The 19,733-nt window shown below is 35.8% G+C and overlaps 2 protein-coding genes across 2 annotated transcripts; one reads left to right on the top strand and one right to left on the bottom strand.

The window, feature by feature from the left end:
- The first annotated feature begins 2,700 nt into the window (after positions 1-2,700).
- Positions 2,701-11,618, top strand: LOC133851189 (uncharacterized). The gene is made up of 5 exons (XM_062287518.1): positions 2,701-3,051; positions 4,354-4,534; positions 6,140-6,557; positions 7,872-7,952; positions 10,799-11,618. The coding sequence occupies exons 1-5, from the start codon at positions 2,968-2,970 to the stop codon at positions 11,298-11,300; spliced, it is 1,266 nt and encodes a 421-aa protein (XP_062143502.1). The 5' UTR covers positions 2,701-2,967; the 3' UTR covers positions 11,301-11,618.
- Positions 11,619-13,683: 2,065 nt separating this feature from the next.
- LOC133852115 (elongation factor Tu, mitochondrial) lies at positions 13,684-19,280 on the bottom strand. Its single transcript, XM_062288792.1, has 12 exons — positions 18,992-19,280; positions 18,315-18,390; positions 18,031-18,123; positions 17,805-17,879; positions 17,186-17,290; positions 16,988-17,078; positions 16,678-16,883; positions 16,127-16,210; positions 15,830-15,895; positions 15,693-15,755; positions 15,067-15,307; positions 13,684-14,276 (listed from the first exon to the last, which is right to left on the bottom strand). The coding sequence occupies exons 1-12, from the start codon at positions 19,165-19,167 to the stop codon at positions 14,206-14,208; spliced, it is 1,347 nt and encodes a 448-aa protein (XP_062144776.1). The 5' UTR covers positions 19,168-19,280; the 3' UTR covers positions 13,684-14,205.
- Positions 19,281-19,733: the final 453 nt, after the last annotated feature.

Here is a 19,733-nt window from a genome sequence, read left to right as displayed (position 1 = left end):
AAACAAACTGAGCATAAGAGGGATTTCGGTTCTTATTCTTGAAATTTCGTTAAATTGCCAAATCGTTCTATTCTTACTATCTGAATTCAAAGCTTTTCCTTATTAAAGTGGAAAACCTACTTGTTGACAAAAATCTGCAATACATAGAAAATAGAGGAAAAAGAAAATCATTGAAAAAACCAAAAGATCCAAAAATTATTAATTTTTTTCTTTTGAAAAAAATTAAAATCAGCCCAAAAATTGGCTCAAAATCAGCCTAAAACCCAAATTAAAGGCAGTTTTCAAACCGTTGGTTATAAAAATAGCCGCTAACCAGCGGTTATAAAAATAGCCGCTAACCACTTAGACGGAGGCTGTTGTTAAAATTCAATAACTGCCTTAAGCGGTTGCAGTTAACAATTTTAGCCAATAATTACTAGAATAATGATTCAATGCCACCTAAATATACAACTTTTCACCACCTTGCCTATGTGGCAAGGTGGTTCCCCACTATTTTTTGAATTTTTTTATTTTTTAAAAATAAATTAAAGTGGGGGACCACCTTGCCACATAAACAAGGTGGTGGAAAATTGTATATTTAGATGGTAGTGAATCATTACTCTAATTACTAACCGTAACTACTTGTACAACCATTCATATTTTCAATCTTATAATATTGGTTTCTGGATTGATCCAGATGCCCATAATTTTGATAAGATGCTCAAGAGTTACATTTTTTTTTTTATTTATTTTTGGCTGTTTTATTTTCAATTATTCTAACGTTAACCTTTAAGTTTGCCATTAGAATTAAGTTAATGTCATTTAAATGATTTGGAAATTTATAAGCCTGAAATTTTTATTTTTTATAAAAAAAAAAAAATCTAATTATTAAATGACTCCTTACTATTTTTTAAATGATTTCGCAATTTGTAAGCCTTGCCCCGAAACCACCTATTGGCATTTGGCATTTGGCAATTGAACCTTCCTTTTTTTTTTTTTCTTTTTTTTTTTCTTTTTTCTTTTTTACTACCAACTTCACATAAATTGATTTCTAAAAGTGACATGGATATTTTAAACTAAGGAAAAACATATATAGCTCCTTCAAACTATCAACTCATTATCAATTTCTCCCCAAATTACAATTGTATCAATGTCCTTCCTAATGACAAAAATACCTTTTATAAAATTATTTTAAAACTCAAAAAATTATTCAAAAAAATCTAAAATAACAAAAAGTTATACAAAAAAAAAAAAAAAAAAAAAAACTAGGTTTTTTTTTTTTTAAAAAAAAATAATAATTTTCTGTTATTTTTCCATTTAAAAAAAAAATCATTTTTTTCCTTTTTTTTTAAAAAATTTGTTTTTCGTTTTTCTTTATTTTTTTTTTAAATTTGTTTTTTTAGAATTTATAAAGACATTTTTGTCTTATTGAAACAAAAAAAAAAGGGTTATTTTTGTCATTTTGTTAGTCTTAGGAGAGACATTAACATTTTTTGATAATTTGGAGGACATTGACGTACATAAATTTCCTGCAAACCGGTTTGTAATAAATTTTTTACAATTTATAAATAAGAGTGACGTGTTCTTTAAGCATGTGAGAAGTACATGCTATTAAAACATGTGTTTCTCACATGCCAAGAAATACATATCAATGTTAGATATGGTTTGTAAATTTGTAGGAAATTTCTGTTCGACATTGACAATTGAATGTTAATTTGAAGGGCATATGTGTACTTTTCATTTTAAACTATTAAAAATAAAAATAAAAGAAATGCTATAGATCCTTTTAGCGTTATTCTAGTGTACTTCTGGATGGAGTAATTCTACATGTACATTAAGTGTTCATCAAGTGTCCATAAAAAAATAAGGTGGCATTTAAAATCACTATTGGACATGTGATTGATCAAATGGTAATTTTAAAAGCCACCTCATTTTTTTTATGGACACTTGATGGACACTTAATGCACTATTGGAATTACTCTTTTGGATTATGTGGATTTAATTTTTTCCTTTAAAAATATGTCACATTTTGAGGAGCAATTCTACTTGTACATTAAGTGTCCATACAAAAATGACACATTTTAAAATCACCATTGGGCGTGTGATTGATCAAATGATGATTTTAAAAGCCATCACATTTTTTGATGAACATTTAATGTACATGTAGAATTACTTTCTTTTGAATTTTTTTTTTATTAAATTCACATCATCCAGAAATGAGTAATTCTATTAGTACATTAAGTGTCCATAAAAAAATGAGAAGGCTTTTAAAATCATCATTGAACGTGTGATGATCAAATGATGATTTTAAAAACCATATTATTTTTTGATGGATATTAATAAAATTATTCTTCATAAAGATACGAGAAGGTCGTTAGAAGGAGTTCCATCATTTCTGTAAATATATATATATATATATACTCCTTACCCATAAAGACACTTGTCACAGTTGAAAGTTATTTTTTATTATTTTTTCATCGACTATTTAAGTGAACACGAATCAAATGCTATCTTCTTCCATCAGTCTCCAAACAAAAAAAAATAATCCCATCAGTAATAGCAGTAAACGACTATTCATGGTTGCCCACAATCTTGATCTTATCCGACGGTCAACACAAGGCAGACAGGCAGACAGCAAGGAATATGTGATACAGCAAGGAGAGCCAAGAAAAAAGAACCCAATGCCCACTTAAGTCCAAGAAGTAACAAAAGACAACTTTTTGTCCACTTGGGCGTTACAACTGTACAGCCTTGATTATCTCAAGGCCGTGCAGACCACAGATCCTATTCAGAAGATTCTAGATCAAATACTTGGGGCACAAAAATTCTTCTCCTTTTTTTTTTTTGGGTTAATGTTAGGTGCTACCAAAAAGACCAAATTGTGTCTTTGGATTTTGATGGATAAGTTTATGGTGGTGTAACAAAGGCACAAAAAGAGAGAGATTCTTTCGTGGAACTTGTTTTTTGAACTGGGTTTCTCTCTTAGGCATGGTGGTTGAGCTTTGTTTGATGGCTTCTCATGGGTACACTCCCGGGCTTGTTTTGCACCAAGAGCATAGTAGAGCCCTCAAGGTAAGGCACAAGTCCATTCTAATTTAATTATTTGATTTTGTCGGGTTTGCTTGTCTGGGTTGCCGCCATGTTAACTATTTGATACTTGTTTTATTGTGCTTGTGTTAGGAATTGGCTGATCAGCATGCTTATTGTTTGATTTTAATGGGTTTGGTGATCTGGGTTGTGGAAATACGTTTTAATTTTTAGTGGGTTCTCTTGGGATTCATGTTTTAATGATAGTTTGTTTCGTTTCATGTATGTGCTAATCCAGCTTGGTTTTTGACCTTATATTACATGTGGGTTTTATTAGGTTCACATCTTTTAGTGTTTAGGTTGTAGATCTATGCGATAGTTCTGCTGGGTTTGATGGGAGTCTGATTAGGTTTTCCATTATTTTTTTAGAATTGCTGATTGGCATTCACATACTTGAGAAAAATTACAGGTCAACATGCTTGCTTATAATTTGAATTTTATTTCTTTGTGTAAAGGTTTTGATGATGCATTTCCAATCATAATTCTAATTTTGTTTAAGTTCAGGTTTTAGTGAATTAGGTATAGATTCAAGTTCATTTATTGTTTCCTTGTTTTAACGCAATTGGATAATCAGTTACTTTCTTAGGGCTTAATTATGTACTAGCTTGTGTTGAACTGTCAATTCATATGGTCAAATGACAATTGAGATGATTATTAGCTGGTTTGATGATTTAAGAACCCTATTTCGTATGTAATTCACTTATTTAGTGCTAACATGAAGACTGAGCTTTTTTCCTTTTCTTATGTGAACTGTGCTACTGAATTATGCTGTTCTTGAAATCGAGTTTCCTATTGTTTAATGCCTGGCTCTATCATTTGGTTGTAACTCTAAATTTGGGCCCTTTTTTCTGGTAGGTTTTCATATCTAGTTTGAGATCTTGATTTCTAATTAGATTGCTATTCTGCCTTGTTACTTTTTTGTGTTCATTTTGACTTTCATGTTTTCAGTTGGTGAAATCATCTAAAACACTTTCAACAGGACATTAGTTTTGTGTCATTGGCCTTCTATGTGTTTTTCTATCTTAATTTAATAGCCTCTAGTATAGCTTTCAAAGGTTTTATAACTGTTAGTTATGTTTTGCTTGTTATTGCAATCGGATTGCTACATCTTAGGATATTGATAAAAATTTGATTATCTAGTTCCTCGTTTTATTGTTGCACAATTCAGTAGTTTGCTTGATTGCATTGATGAGTTTGCTTTTCACTGCCTGGTTCGATATTATGGCGTGTCCCATAATTAGTTGTTTCCTTTGAAAACTGATTTCTTTTAAATATTGTTTAACGCAGAATCCTCAACATCTTTTGCCAAGTTCTGGAGCTAGACATGAGATAATAAGTTCAAGATCACTTACTTTGAGGCCACATCAGTATGAGGAGCCATGGAAACCCATAAGTGGGTTGTCCGAGTCTAATCAGTTTGTCCAGTTTGACTCGACAGTTAAAAAGCCTGTGCTCATTGACGTGCAAGGTTTGCTAATCATTCTTTGGATGCTATAGTTGTTTGAACATCATTTCCCTTTAGTGATTGAGGTCATTATTACTCTTCATTTATTAAAGGGAGGTCTGAAGATATATGAATGAAATTAGTAAATCGTGCTTTGTGTAGCTGTTGATTTATTTTTGACACTTCATCTCATTTTTTAGTTGTAGGATGTAAAAAAAAATGTTTGGTGGACCTCTTTCCATGGAATATTGAAGGAAGGCTATCTTTCAAAATTTCGTCTGAGAGAAACAATGAACAAATTTTTCAGTGAACTGTGTGACCATTCACATGAAGCTGTGGAGTGATACTAGTTTCAATTTATCCTTTAAAGCAGACCTAGTTTGCAATCATTCCCTTTTCTGTTATTCCCATCTTATTTTTGGTTTTATTATTATGTCTTTGATATCCACATGTTTTCATCATTTTCTTCATCTTCTTATCAAGAACCCCTCTTTCTTGCTAGTTTACATTGCAGTGAATGTGTTTTGTTGGATTTAGACAGTCACAGCTGAATATTCCATCATCATGCTTTTGATTGTGCCAATTTTGGAGGGGCGCCTTATGCTTTTAATAAGACCAGTTTATTACTTATCAAAAAAAGATTGTGCCAGTTTTGGAGGGTTAATGGTGTCGGTTGCATTGAGTGTTAATTTCATATTTGGTAAAGAGGTGGTTATGGTGTTCATCAATCATGTTGTGGCGATGCAAAAATTAATCAAAGTGGCTGGAACTATCATAGCTGTTTGCCTTGCTCAATGAGGATGGTGATGGTGGCCAAGGTGGTCTCTGAATCTTAGGTAGAGCTCTGTTGCTCAGTCATAGAAGAAGGATTGGGCGAATCATAAATGTATGCAACAAAAATGGGAACTATAAAAAGAGATAGGCAAGAATTTCAGAACTTTAATTAGGTAAATGCTACTTTTGGAAAACCAAAAAACATATGCTGCCAATGACACCTGAAAAAAAAAAAAATTCAACATGGGTAGCATTCAATAAACGCCTTTTTCTATTTTATACTGGACTAACTGCCTTTTTAGGAAGCCCTTTTTGAAATCTCACACCTCATGAAGGACTTCCTATTGTAAGAAACCCTGTCAAATGCAACCCTTGAGATTTAGTTGTTTATAAATGTACCCTATGCTTTTGATGACATCTAATTTTTTTTTTTTCTTAAATTATTTTTTCCTTGGCCATATTGAGTAGAATATTGAGCTCTTGTATATGGAGTGTGTCTATGTTTGTGTTTTTTGGTCTGTGCTTAAATGCGTGTTCTGTGAATGTGTGAGAAGCACAACCAGATCAAGGCAATAACTCCAGTGATTAAAAATAAAAAAGTAAATAAATAAGGAATAATCAAAAGGTGGGTCTGAATTGTCAAATGATTTCCATTATAATGGTATGGCAATGGATAAAAGGCTGAAAGAAAGGATGATTGGAGGTGGGGTATAGCTGGCGACATGGATTTTTAGCACTTTGTTTCTCTTGGTAGGATGACGTGCAGGATGATTCACACTGCTAATTACTTTGTGCTTCTCTCCATATTTTTTCTGTGCTGAAGAAATCTTATTTGCCTCAATTTTTTGAATGCAGATGATAACCCAGACTCAATACTGTTTAGCTTTGGCATTGTTGAGCAATGCACAAAACAGGAAAAAATCTTGAATTTCCTTAGGTCAGGACCAAGTGAAGGAGAGAGAAGCGAACTAGATATGTCTTTGCTATCTGACTTGATGGGGCTTCAAGCATTGACAACTGATGTGTATCAACAGCCGTTTGCTCCTTCTCTTTTTTACCCAAGTGGCAGACTTTATGCCCAGAAGCCTCTCCTGGACTTTGTGGGAGATTTGGCCCGTAGTTCAAAAGTTACGGTTCACCCTGATGGTCAGGTCTTATTCACAGGTACTGGGGTGGAGGTGAAAGATCTGCTTTCAGTTGTTGCTGAGTTTTACTTATCAAGAAACTCACTTACGTGGAGAAAGCAGTCCATGTTGGTCCCACATTATAGTAGGTATGGGTGCCTGGACCTGTTTTGATTTCAACCAGAATTATATGCAAGTTGATTTTACACGTATAATTCATCTGCATCCGGAGTTTATGTTTACATTTTTGTGGAGAGTTGTCTTGTTCCTTCTATCCATTTTCTTGTTTTTTAAGGTATCAAAATTCATTTTGTGCGAGTGTTCTTTGACATTTTACTTGATCTAATGGCTATTTTCAGTTAGCTTAGCCTATGGTTTTAACTAATTAATTTGGTTTCTCAAATCTGATGAGCACCTCTTGATTCGAAAGACCTCATATAATGACATTTATCAAAATCTATTTAAAATACCTCACCACTTAGCTTGACTTTCTTGGTACTGTCTATTTAATGTCATTGGGTATAAAGTTTTTGACTCTACCCCATTTTTGCTTGCCTATAGGCACCTTGATTAGAGGGTCAAGTTTGTATTATCTATGGAACTTTGGGCTTACTCTTTACTCTTGCTAACCATTGACTCATCTCAAGTCAATTCAAACCAATAAGTTGGTGAATTTAGTATGATGAGTGTTGTGAGTGCACTTGTGAGGTTTGTGTCCCATAATGGTAAAGTATAAAGAAAGTGAGTTGTTAATATACTTAAGTGGATCCAAGCCCATACTTATCAAAAAAAAAAAAAAATGGATCCAAGCCCATTAGCTTAGGTTTTGGGCTAGAAGTGGTGTCCTAATATGTATATTAACTTGCATAAAAAAAAAAAAATGTATATTAACTTACTCTTGTTGAACCCTCTTGGTGTTTTCTCTCCCTAACAACGAGGAACATTTTATATTTTTGAGTACAATGAGCAGCAGCAATGATGAAAATATCAGCATAAAAAAATGTATATTAACTTACTCTTGTTGAACCCTCTTGGTGTTTTCTCTCCCTAACAACGAGGAACATTTTATATTTTTGAGTACAATGAGCAGCAGCAATGATGAAAATATCAGCATGAATTGTGTCATGCTTGAACCCATTCTAGTCTGCAACATTGTTCACTGATGTGGAGTGTGAAGTCAGAATTGACCGGTACTTATTTTTGTTGCCACTTTCCCCTATAAGTTCTGAACTATCACATATTCTAGTACGTAGAAGTATACAAGTTCTAGATTACTTGTTTTACTGAATTATATGTTGTTCGAACTCCTTGCTAAAACTGATACTGTTGAATGAATTTAAGATGTTGCATTGAAGTTGACAGCAATGGATTTCCTTTATGATTTTGAATTTTTATTTATATTTCAACCATTTCTTATCATCATTGTTTTTCTTAAAGAGCTGATTAGTCATTATATTATACAGGCTGGACAGCAATGAAGCTGTGGCCAATGTTTATGGGTCTTCTTTGAAGTTTCAAGCAACAACTCTTGCCCCTTTGAAGAGGTATATGCCAATGATTTAGTTTTTTTTCTTTTTCTTTAATAAATAATTCATTTCATTGAAAAGCGCAGAGAAGTGCAACCTTAGTACACATGATGTATACAAAGATAAGGCCCCACTAAAGGCGAAAAACCGAACAAAACTACACAAAAAGAGAGAAGTTAGTAAACGAAGAAATATTAGAAGCCCTTGTCCAATTAAAAAGGGATTTGACCAAATTGTTCTTGAGTTCATCCTTCGACTATTCATGATTTTCAAAACATCTTGCATTCCGCTCTCTCTATATGGTCCACATTAAGCACAATGGGGCTATTCTCCACACAATTAGTATTGAACGAGTACCCACCTGACCTCTCCAATACGCTAACAGATCTATCACCCTTTTAGACATAGCCCATGTAACATCGAAAAGAGTAAGAAGCGCGCTCCATAAATTCTGTGCCACTTTGCAGCGAAGAAAAAGATGATCTATAGATTCTTCACTCCTCTTATGCATGCAACACCATCCAGCCGCTATTACTCCTCTCTTTCACAGATTATCCAAGGTCAGAATCTTATCAAGAGCTGCCGTCCACACAGGAAAAAAAAAAAACTCACTCGCATAGGTACTTTAACTTTCCAGATTGGATCTAGTTTCTTGGGCCTGATTGGATCTATTTTCTAAAAAATGTTCTCAAAAGCATGTTTTCAAGAATGAGAACAATAAACTGTTTCCTGTTGTTTTCGATGCCAAAATATGTGTTTGGAAAGAACTCAAAAGCTGTTTTCAGAAAATAAAACACTGAAAACTTGTTTGGTTAGTGACAATTAGAGAGAGCATTTAAAACAATGATTACTAAAAAATACCAAGCATTTTGCGCTAAACAGTTTCCCTATAGTCCAAGAGTGTTTATGCTCACTTCCTTAAAACATAGAACCAAGGGGAGAGAGGTAGGGTTTGAAGGAGGAGATCTCCATAAATTGGTTATGACAGAAATATTCAAACTCACCAGAGCCTATTCACTTGGTAAGCTGCAGAATTGGCATAACAATCTAAAAAAAAAAAATTCAGCGAAAAGAACCATGTTTAAATTCTAATCGCATTAATGCTATTCTTAACTAATTTTTATAATAAGAACAATGCTTCAATTGAAATTCATGCTTGCTTTGACCACCAAAAAGATTTTGTAAAGGACCAAAATTACTTGTCAAACTTAGCTCCCCAATCCAAAAGTTCATTCAAGTTACTTATGATAATTTGATGTTTGCTTATATAACTCAGTTGGCAGTGGTTGAGTTCAACTTTGAATATTACAGAGTTCCACGCCTCCCCTAATCGTTCCTAATTTTCACCTTTAACAACTTATCCGCCACCTGGGCATCCCATAGCATCACGTCCAGCTCGACTCAACTCCACCATACTGACTCATTCTTCCCCAACCTCTGAATTCCCCACTTTCTGCCTCTCCAAACCCTTTTCACTGCCTTGAAAGCATTTGCTGTGCTTGTTGGGGTTGTGCAGCTTCTACTTCATTGCGCACTCCTTCACCGTGCAATATGTATGCTTCATCGAGTCCAATATCTCAATCCCTACTCCAACTCTTTGATGAGTTCCAGCTTTTTGAAGCGGAGAACATCCAGTTCGGAGGGAGCTGTGGCACTATTGGGAAGATATGTGAATCTTAGGGCAACAATTGGCTGATTATATTTGAATGATAGAAGGCCGAAAAATATACAAGTTTGCCATTAATAAAATGGATTGTTCTCTGTGTTCCCAAGTGTGTTTTAAGAACAATATATAGCTTGAAAAGTCAAAATCTTTTATTTTTTTCTAGAACAGCAAAATGTTGTTTTCATTGATCTCTTATGGATAAAATAAAGCAAAGTCCTAAATCAATTAGCTAAATCTGTCTCACAGATATACCCACAAAAGTGGTTATAATAAAGAAGAATGTTTTGTTTAAAGTTGAAAGTTCAATGACAAGAAGGCGGCTAAGCCAATACTGTGATGGTGGTGGGGAGAAATATCATGATTGCCTTCGATACAAAAATACCTTTAATGTAAGTGGCAAAATAAGCTAAATTCAACATCACTAAAAAAGACTATGGATGGTGGTGGTGATAAATGCCACGATGGCCTTTTGATATGAAAATATTCCTTCGATAAGGCGGTAAGAAGCTAAATTCAACAGTGAAAAAAAGATCTGCGTGGACCCTTAGTAATTGGGATTCAAGATTTTGTTGAGTTTAGAATACTTGTTGGAAATAATAAATCGAACAAACTATGTCCTGAATCTGATCTTGTGGCCTCTATTAAGCACGGTTCAGTGACCACTACATTAGCAATATGAACAGGACTAGGGCCTTCATATATGACTGTTCCCTTGAATTAGAATGGACTTCCTAATCAACATTTCCATTGGTTGAGATTTTCATCTTATTTGAATACTCTCTTTTGGAACGATTTTTCTATTTTGTTTTCTAATATTATTGTTTTTAACCATTAGAAGAGTGTAATTGAAATTAACCTACTGAAATCATCCGATTTAACTGGTATGAGTCTGCTTGTCATCTAGCAGGGGAGGGTTTCCTATGTCTAGGGCTCTGGTTCTCTTAATCTTGACATGCTGCTCATGTAGAGGGGTGGGCATCAGTGGTTTGCATACCTGATACTGGTGCTTCATATTTTATGCATGGATGCATTCATTGCTTTATTTTCTAGTCAAATATTGTGTTTCTCCCAAAAGTAAATTTTCAGTTGTAATTGAATTTGTTGATGAGCACACAAACATGAACTTTCTTCCAGCTGTTCCTTGCTTAAATGTTAACATTTTCATTTTGTTGTATGCTGTATGTCACATTCGTAACAGTCCTGGGAAAATAAAGGTCAAGCCATCACCAAAGAAGAAGAATAGTAGGAAAGCAGGCGGAGAGAGGGATATGTACAAGAAGAACTATTTCCATGCATGTGAGAGCCTTCTATCATTAATGGTTAACAAGAGGGGCCATCGAAAAGGAGCAATCCTTTCTCTAAAGAAATCTGGCCCAGAGCTTCCTGAGCTCCTGACCCAATTTTCTGCTGGAATTGCTGGGACTGGCCTTGCCGTACTTTTCTCTGTTGTCAGCAAATTGGCTTGCGGGAGAGTACCGTTCTGTGCTTCTCGACTGTCTAGCACCGGAGTAGGGTTCGGGCTGGTTTGGCTCTCATGGGCAGTGAATAAACTGAGAGACACCGTCGTCTATATCAACAAGAATGCTGGGAAGCAGGGTTTGAAGGAAGAGGAGATGGTGAAGAGAGTGGATAAGAGCGTGAATGAGGTTTACTTTAGAGCTGCAGCTTTGATGGCTGTAGCAGTGTTGAAGTTTGCATGAGCTTCCAAGAGAAGGACTACAATTTCATGGTTTGGAGAAACATTTTAACAGGGTGGTGACTGTAATTGTAAATGCCATAGCGAAGTTGGATGATGTTCAGACAGGCTCAAGCTCATTTGGCTTGCTCGAAATGAACCTAACATCAACCTAATTCGACCTGATCACCAGTCTGCTTGTTCCTGTAAAAAGATGTGTCACTAATAGTCTAATACGTTATAATGTTAAGATTAGGAGGGTTACATGGTTAAATACTGGAGCAAAACTTTTGTAAAATATACTATACAGTTTTGTGCGTGAAATTAAGAGCTCTTTTTTTTTCCTTCCTAATTATCCTAGGTCTTTTGGCTTCTGAGTGTTTTCTTTTCCCCTAGAACCGGCAAGCCCCTACAGTGTTAAGTATACTAAGTCACTATGAGTACTAGCAATAGATACCCTAAAGCCTTTTCCATTTCTTATATATAGGAAAAGTCTAGAAAAAAAAATTCACAAAAAGCCACATGCAGTAGATACATGCATCTTTCAGCGTCCTCAAAAAGCAACCCTCATCCCCTTTTGCAACCGCCGAAACACAAACCCCATCAACACCACCTCCAGTTTTGTCCATATCCATTCGGTTATGAACCTCCAGAAACAAAATGAAACTCAGCATCTCGCCTCTCCATTCTTGGCCAAACTAGGAGGACAACCAATTTTTTTTTCCCAACTTTTTCGGCCCTCAATCGGCCACCAAAAACTAACAAAAAATCCTACCCAACAAGAAGAACAAAGAGGGTATTCAAATAATCTAATTGCAAATCCATAAACTAGGAGAAACAACTTACATAGGGAAGATTTTTCTTCACTCTCACTACACAACAAAAACCTACCGCCTGAAACACCCTTCCATCGATCAAAGGCCCACAACCGCACGGGACAGCTGCATCGATGCCCTCTGTGGTCGGAGACCACCGCATGGTGGCACAGCCACCAACTCCAGCCCCTAGCTTCCCTTGTTTCTCCACTTCCACTCTCTTTCAAACACTTGATCTGCCTCTTCAAGTGCGGCCCACCCCATGAATGCTGGCCACCACGCCATGTTTGCACCACCACCACATCGCCAGATTTGCATAGCACCCAGCCTTGAGCCCTTCTCTCTCTAGCCCGTTCTTGTGCTTGAGAGAGAGAAGAAATGAAATGGATACAAAAAAAAGAAGTAAAAATAATATTTTAATGATATAGGGAAAGATAAAAGGAAGTTATTGTGGAGCGTATTTGAATATGGAAGTAAAAAGTAGTTTGGTTTTCTAAATTTAGAAAAAATCAAAGGGAAGATGCTGCTAATGCTCTAATGTGTTTTATCCAGTTAACAATGCCACTGCATCACCCTTTTTGGATCTCTCAAAGACCCTCTGTAGAGTTGACTACTTGCAAAACCTCTTCGGAAGCTATATTTGGTGAAAGTCATATTCACTTTTATGAAGAAAATCCTAAAGGGTTGGTTCGAGTGGTAAGTCACTTGTTCTTGGTGCCTCAAGAGACATTGGGTCTAAAGTTAAATCTTATTGAGTGCAAACAATTTTTTGGGGCCACGCTTGCGAGCAAAAGCCCGAGCTTTACCTAACCCGTGTGAAAAGGCGCTTTGCATGGTGTCCTAGAAATCTAGTCAGGACAGAGCCCCGGATACCCTGATTATAATAATAAAAAAGAATTGTTGAAGAAATTTAAACATCTATTGTTCTCCAATTGTTGTGGGCGGATTCCGATCCAATGCAATAAAATAGTCCATGTGGAAACTTTTCCAGACTCCACCTACTCGCGTGGCCGTCAGCTGCTCTCCTTGAGGATGATGGAATAGTAATTCTATGCAGCAATCAGCTTTGCAGGCTATAGGTGTTTTTATTACAACCACCAAGTGGCAGCTTGAAATGCCTGGTGGTTTATGTTACTCCATTAGCTGAAAATGCACATTCTCTGGCGCAGCAGCTCTTGGGCAATTTTATACAGGACGAAAGTTTTCTTTCGTTAAATTGTAGCTAAAAATGAGATGGAAGAAACACTGGGTAGCAGCCTCCTGCATGCCAATATCGTTAAACAGCCAAGTGTATTCCCGAGGGAGATTACCATTTTCCAATCTCTATGGTTCACAATCGCTGGGATAAAAAGAAAAAACTTTCATACTACTCTTGAATCAACTTGGACTAGCTTACATAGACAGCAATGCAAGAGGGCACTAAACAAATCATTCAAGGTGGTGTTACAATTGCAGGGGCAAGGGGGCACATTTTCACCACTTGGCATTAGCCATTATATACACGGTTAGATCCAACAAAATAAAATTCTTACCATAAAATGAATCATCTCCATTTCAATCCTATTCCATCATTCAACAGGTTAGCAAGAAAGGTGGTGTCAACATCAATAAAAATGTTTATCATAAAATAACTCCTCTCCATTTCAAGTGAAGGTGGTGGCATTACAAAATCCATTAAAAATCTAATGCCTTTCTTTTTGTTTGGCAGAATCCCATGCCTATTAACTCAAAAACATAAACAATGCTTCAAAAAAAAAAAGAAAAAAAAAATTTGGTGATCCCCATGCCCGCAACACCATAATAAGTCCACAACATCGATTAACTGATTATTTCTAATAACATGGACATAATTGTTTCAGTAGCGATCAAGATCATTTTGACCAATTGTGCACTGCAAAAAGCAACAATGAAGATCAACTTCCTTTTAATTTACTCAATTTCATACCACTAGAGATCTCTCTTGTAATGCCTAGAGCAAACATTTCATCAAGTGCGGACTATGAAAAGTAATAACCACATGGGACGTGTATCCAAATCCAAGTGACAACAGTCAGGTCTTTTGTTTCCCTCCAGCAAACGAATAGACTAAAAGCTGAAGAATCAAGCAGCTTCAACTCAGCTCACTAATTTCGAAACTACACCTGCACCAACCGTTCTGCCTCCCTCCCTCAAGGCAAATCTTTGCCCTGTTAGATGGAAAAGAAGAAATAAATAAGGCCTCATTTCCAGTATTTCAGACTCTTTAACTAGGCCACAAGTTTTATGGAACTGGGACAAAATATACACCATATCAGGAAATCATAAACTGGCGATTTTCACCAAAACACATGATCCTATGCATAAACGAAACAAGAAAAATACAGAAACTGAGTCAAGCAAAACACTAAGCTTTTTACCACGGAGAAAGCATATTTTGCATGCATGCTGTCAAATAAAGTGCTAATGGATTGTCCGTAACCCATATCTGCCATCTACAATATCACATACACTGGCAAATGTAACATACATGCCAAGGCATTAAGCATGTCACACACACAAACTTAACATGAATACAACAAAAACACAACCATTTGGCTAAAAGACAACCTATATGGAGAGTACAACAAAATATTTCTGGCCTGTAAATGGGAAGGTTTACAAATGAAAGAAATGACAAAAGTAGTCTACTCAATGACTAGAATTAAAGTAATATACAAGCAACTGAAGCAAGCAAATCCAGTGTCTTCAATTAGGTTACCTTTTCACATGGTTGTACATGTTCAAAACTTACAGTGCCTGCCTAATTCAAAAACACCCCAGTATGCACACGGAAAAAATGTAACGAAAAATTAAGCTTACTGAAACATCTTACCGTGAAATACAATAAATATTAAAGGCACAACACTTTTAGCAAGGTAAAAATTATGGTGCATCTTTTACAATGCCTAAGAAAATCAACATACAAGCAACTCCTTTCGTTAATTAGTTTAGACATACCTGGTTCAAGTGGAACAGGTGCAATCAACTCAAAAACTGCAGTCACGTTGTCCCCAGGCATAACCATCTTAACATTTTCAGGCAATTCTACTTTCCCAGTGATATCTGCAGTCCTCAAATAGAATTGAGGCCTGTAATTTGAGAAGAAGGCTGTATGGCGTCCACCTTCATCCTTTGTAAGTACATATATCTCAGCCTCGAACTTCGTGGATGTTTTAATACTACTGGGCTTGGCAATTACCTACAAAATATAGTTAAGCAATTTCCTATAAAACTCATCTTCACAATACAAATTGCCTAACATCCAATTTTTAAATTCTTCATGTTTGTCACAGGCACTACTAATCAAAATCTTGTCATGCAGCATACACTTTCTGTTATCTATATTAATCAAAGCCAATTCATTGAGACTGCTCTGTAGAGGATACAGCATAAAATTGAAGCAGAATCAAGTAATTAAATAAAGTTTCACAAAATATATTGGGAAATTTCACCGAAGATTTTGGTGACCATAAGCAAAAGTTGACTTTGAGATCTAAATAAACTAATTTAAGTAACATATGAGCACTACATGATGCTACCAGGTCCAGCAATCATTTTTCTAAAGATTGATATGTGCTACTTACCTGACCGCGCTCAATGTCTTCCCGCTTTAGACCACGTAGAAGAAGACCCACATTGTCACCAGCCTATTAACATTAACAACCCACCATTAGTTTAATCCCAGCTGTGCAAGTAGTTCAAGGTGTAAGCAATCACTTACTTGCCCCTGATCCAATATTTTCTTGAACATTTCAACACCAGTGACTGTAGTTTTCAGAGGAGCACCCTACATAGAATAGGGAAAGAACACCAATATTAGAACCAGCCATTCCAAGTATGGATTTTGACTACAAGATCTGAAGAGGAACTTCCACCAAAGGTCAAAGCCAATCTAAGCTAAAAGGAGACACTGCCCCATCAGCAAAATAGAGAACAAATAATAAGCTATTTACTGAGAAGGGAATGCCCAAGAAATTTTCACAGAAATAAGACAACAAAAACACGATTCCGAACTTACCTGTCTTAACCCCAAAATCTCAACTTCTTCACCAACTTTAATGGTTCCTTGTTCAACACGGCCAGTGGCAACTGTTCCACGCCCCTTAAACGAACAGAAATAATTAAAGCTAAGTCGAAGTTCCCAAAAAAAAAAAAAAATTGTGCATAGAGTCTAAAGAATACAAGGAGCAAAAAACAAAAGAACCCATCTACATTTCTCAGCACACATTACTAACAGAAGTCTTTAAAAACAAAAGCTTCTCAGTAAAAAAAGGGGTCAAGTCATAAAACAGTTGAATTGCAAATCGAAGACATTTTAGTAACAATACCTTAGTCATCCACTATACTATTCCATAGATCTACTGAAATCAATAAACCTCAAAAATCAATGCTGAGAAAAACATATAGTCCATCACAGCTTTAAGACATTCCTCGTGAGGATTCAGAAAAGGGACAAAACAAATAAGCATATTGAGAATGAGTAAAGTAACAAAATTACTTCTTGCTAAAGTGCATTTACCTTTCCCAAAGGAATGCTTAACAATTGATGCTGAATGGTTGCACTTTTACCTGAATTGAGAATACATCTTCAATAGGCATCAGGAAAGGCTTGTCAAGCTGGCGTACAGGGTCAGGAATGTATTCATCCACAGCTTCCATTAGTTTAAGGATAGCCTTTTTGCCTATCTCTTCATTTGTACCTTGTAAAGCAGACAAAGCTGAACCTCGAATGATAGGGATCTCATCCCCAGGAAACTTGTAGAAGCTAAGAAGCTCTGCCAGATACAAAAGCTGTGTCAAACACTTGTAGTAGAGTGGAAAGTAATTTAAGTGAAAGTACATATATATATACAACAAGTTCTCAAAAAGCCAGGCCTACCACGGAGCTCCATTTCCACAAGCTCCAACAACTCTGGATCATCAATAGCATCAACTTTATTTAGAAAACACACAAGTGATGGCACACCAACCTGCGCACATGCATTCAAATATCCTTGTATACTTCACTCCATGTCCAAAAGCTCAAACAACAAGTATGATGGATAAAATTTACAAGCCCAAATAGTAGGATATCCACCTGACGCGCAAGCAGAATATGTTCCTTGGTCTGCGGCATGGGGCCATCAGGGGCAGATACAACAAGAATACCCCCATCCATTTGTGCTGCACCCGTAATCATGTTCTGCAAATCATGAGTAGGTGCATGAGGCCAAAGATGAAGAGAATATGCAATTGTTTAAACTTCAGATACAACTAACTTGCAGAAATCCTATAGAAACAAATGAATTTGGTGTATAAGGTAAAAAAAGTTAATTAGCTACGTTCAAAGTGAATGCCATCACAGAGATGCAAGTAAAAAATAATGAGAGATCATATTTGAAGCTAATTGAACTAATTTTTCATTTTCACCTAATTTCTTCTGCATATCCAAACCAATTTACGATTTATTTACATAGTCATAAAGGGAAGTTAAACATGTCTAAACCAAACACTCATATAAGTATATATAAGTTCATTAAACAAGATTAAGCATATGTAGATTCTGTATAACGTACAAAAGTGAATTGGTTTCAAGAAGGGTTTATCTATTTCCTACAACACTCCTATAGATTGTTCAGGTCATGGTAATGCTGGAAAACTCAAATGGGTTTGACATACTTCCTTCCTGACGAAATTAAATAAATTGTACAGCTTACCTTCACATAATCTGCATGTCCTGGACAATCTACATGTGCATAGTGTCGTTTAGTAGTTTCATACTCCACATGTGCCTGTAAAATATTACTCCAAAGGTAAGCTGAAAATATATTTTGAGAAGATGAATTTGTTAAACAAGCAAGATCCGAATTTGTCCAAAGAAGCAAGATGGAGTGACGTAGCACTAAAAGTATGCATGGACAAAATAAGAAAATGGTATCCAACCGTTGCAATTGTAATTCCTCTCTTTTTCTCTTCTGGGGCCTTGTCAATTTCATCGAAGGCAACAGCCTTAGCTTTCCCTTCTTCTGCTAGCACCTAGAAAAGCATCAAATGAAAATTTCAGAAATTTGGTCAGCCTAGCGTTTTGTATTTCATACTACACAATTCACTATTGTAGTCCACATATTAGTCACCTAGGAAAAACACCAAGTAACCCAAATAAAAAATGGGGAAAAAAAATATAACACACAGACAGAAGCAACCAAATTAATAGGCAACAACCAAACCTTTGTTATAGCTGCAGTCAGTGTAGTCTTCCCATGATCGACATGCCCAATGGTTCCCACATTCACGTGAGGTTTCCTGTCAGCAAAACAAAACAAAATCAAACAAACCGCCAATATATTAAGAAGGAAACAACACAGGAATCCACACTCTGCATATATAAATAACATTCTCCTTACAGAGAATGTTTTGGATTCTGTTTTGGAGAATCCAATGCACATAATTGGTTACACCAATTTCAAGCCTAAGTCAAGACTACAACCTAAATTATGAAAAAGTAGTTACAATCACAAAAATAAATTTGCTTTTCTTCAACGCTAATCCAAAACAGAAAATGATCATCTTTTGAAACTTAGATGAAATCAAGAACAACAGAAATGTATTAAAATCACTAATGCAACCAAAACCTAATAACTACTTTTCAGAAATGGGAACTTTGTTTACACACCTCCAAACGCGCCCCAAAAATCTCAAAGTCAACCACATTCAAAAACTTAACCACCTTGCTTAATTACCGTTTGCACCACCTAGACTTCTCCAACTTTCCATTACCACTATTCGATCTTAGTCCCGTGAAAAATTGAACATACATTCATACATACATGCACACACTCACCCACATAGACGCGTACATACATATATACATATATGTAATCAATGACTAGGGAAATGGATTTACGTTCGGGTGAAGGTGGCCATGGATCTCAACCACGAGGTGTGAGCGGAAACTCTGTCATTTCCAGAGATCGAATCGGAGAGAGAGGAGAGAGTGGATCCTCGGCAGCACCAGTAGATTTGGGAGGAGAAAGGGAGGAGACGCTTGGAGTTAGGGTTTCTGAGAGCCACTGAAGCCATCGGGAATCGGAATCAAAGCCCTAGAACTCAGAAACGCAGAGCTTCATACGCTGAGAGAGGCGGAGAGGGGTTTAAGGGAGGCTTTCCGATTCGAGGGTTTTAGCTTTGTGATGCATGAGTCCGAGTTTAGCTTTTCAAGTCCAAGCCCACCACGGCCCAGCCCATTCTTATCCTCATTATTTTATTTATTTTTTTATTTTATAAGAAACCAGTCTCATTAAAAAAAGCGTAAAGCGTCTCTTAGTATACTGATAGTATATAAGAAAATACCCAATTAGAAAGAGAAAAGTGAGCGAAAAAGTACACATATCTCCTCAAACTACCACTCGATTGTCAATCCTCTCAAACTACCAATTGTGTCAATCAAAAAATGTCAACGTTTCCCTAAATACCAATAAAAAGACAAAAATGATCATAATTTTTTTTTAATAAGACAAAAATGTCCTTATAAATTCTAAAGAAAACTAAAACTAAAAAATAAAAATAAAAATAATTTTTTTAAAAACAAATTTTCAAAAAACCAAAATTAAAAAAATCAAAGAAAAACAAAAAACAAATTAAGAAAA

The sequence above is a fragment of the Alnus glutinosa genome, chromosome 12 (assembly GCF_958979055.1).
Source record: "Alnus glutinosa chromosome 12, dhAlnGlut1.1, whole genome shotgun sequence".
In the NCBI taxonomy this organism is placed as follows: Eukaryota; Viridiplantae; Streptophyta; class Magnoliopsida; order Fagales; family Betulaceae; genus Alnus; species Alnus glutinosa.
The sequence above is the reverse complement of the archived record's forward strand: the minus strand, read 5'-3'. Positions and strand labels throughout refer to the sequence as shown.

Bases quoted from the DNA above. Each gene is read 5' to 3' on its own strand.
- LOC133852115 (XM_062288792.1), bottom strand. From the start codon at position 19,167: ATGGCTTCAGTGGCTCTCAGAAACCCTAACTCCAAGCGTCTCCTCCCT. The intron at 15,756-15,829 runs GTAAGTGATTGC...TAATGTTAATAG, and splicing joins AAATATTGGATCAGGGGCAA to GCTGGTGACAATGTGGGTCT. The intron at 15,308-15,692 runs GTAAGTAGCACA...TATATTTTGTAG, and splicing joins AAGACATTGAGCGCGGTCAG to GTAATTGCCAAGCCCAGTAG.
- LOC133851189 (XM_062287518.1), top strand. From the start codon at position 2,968: ATGGTGGTTGAGCTTTGTTTGATGGCTTCTCATGGGTACACTCCCGGG. The intron at 4,535-6,139 runs GTTTGCTAATCA...TTTTGAATGCAG, and splicing joins TGTGCTCATTGACGTGCAAG to ATGATAACCCAGACTCAATA. The intron at 7,953-10,798 runs GTATATGCCAAT...CATTCGTAACAG, and splicing joins ACTCTTGCCCCTTTGAAGAG to TCCTGGGAAAATAAAGGTCA.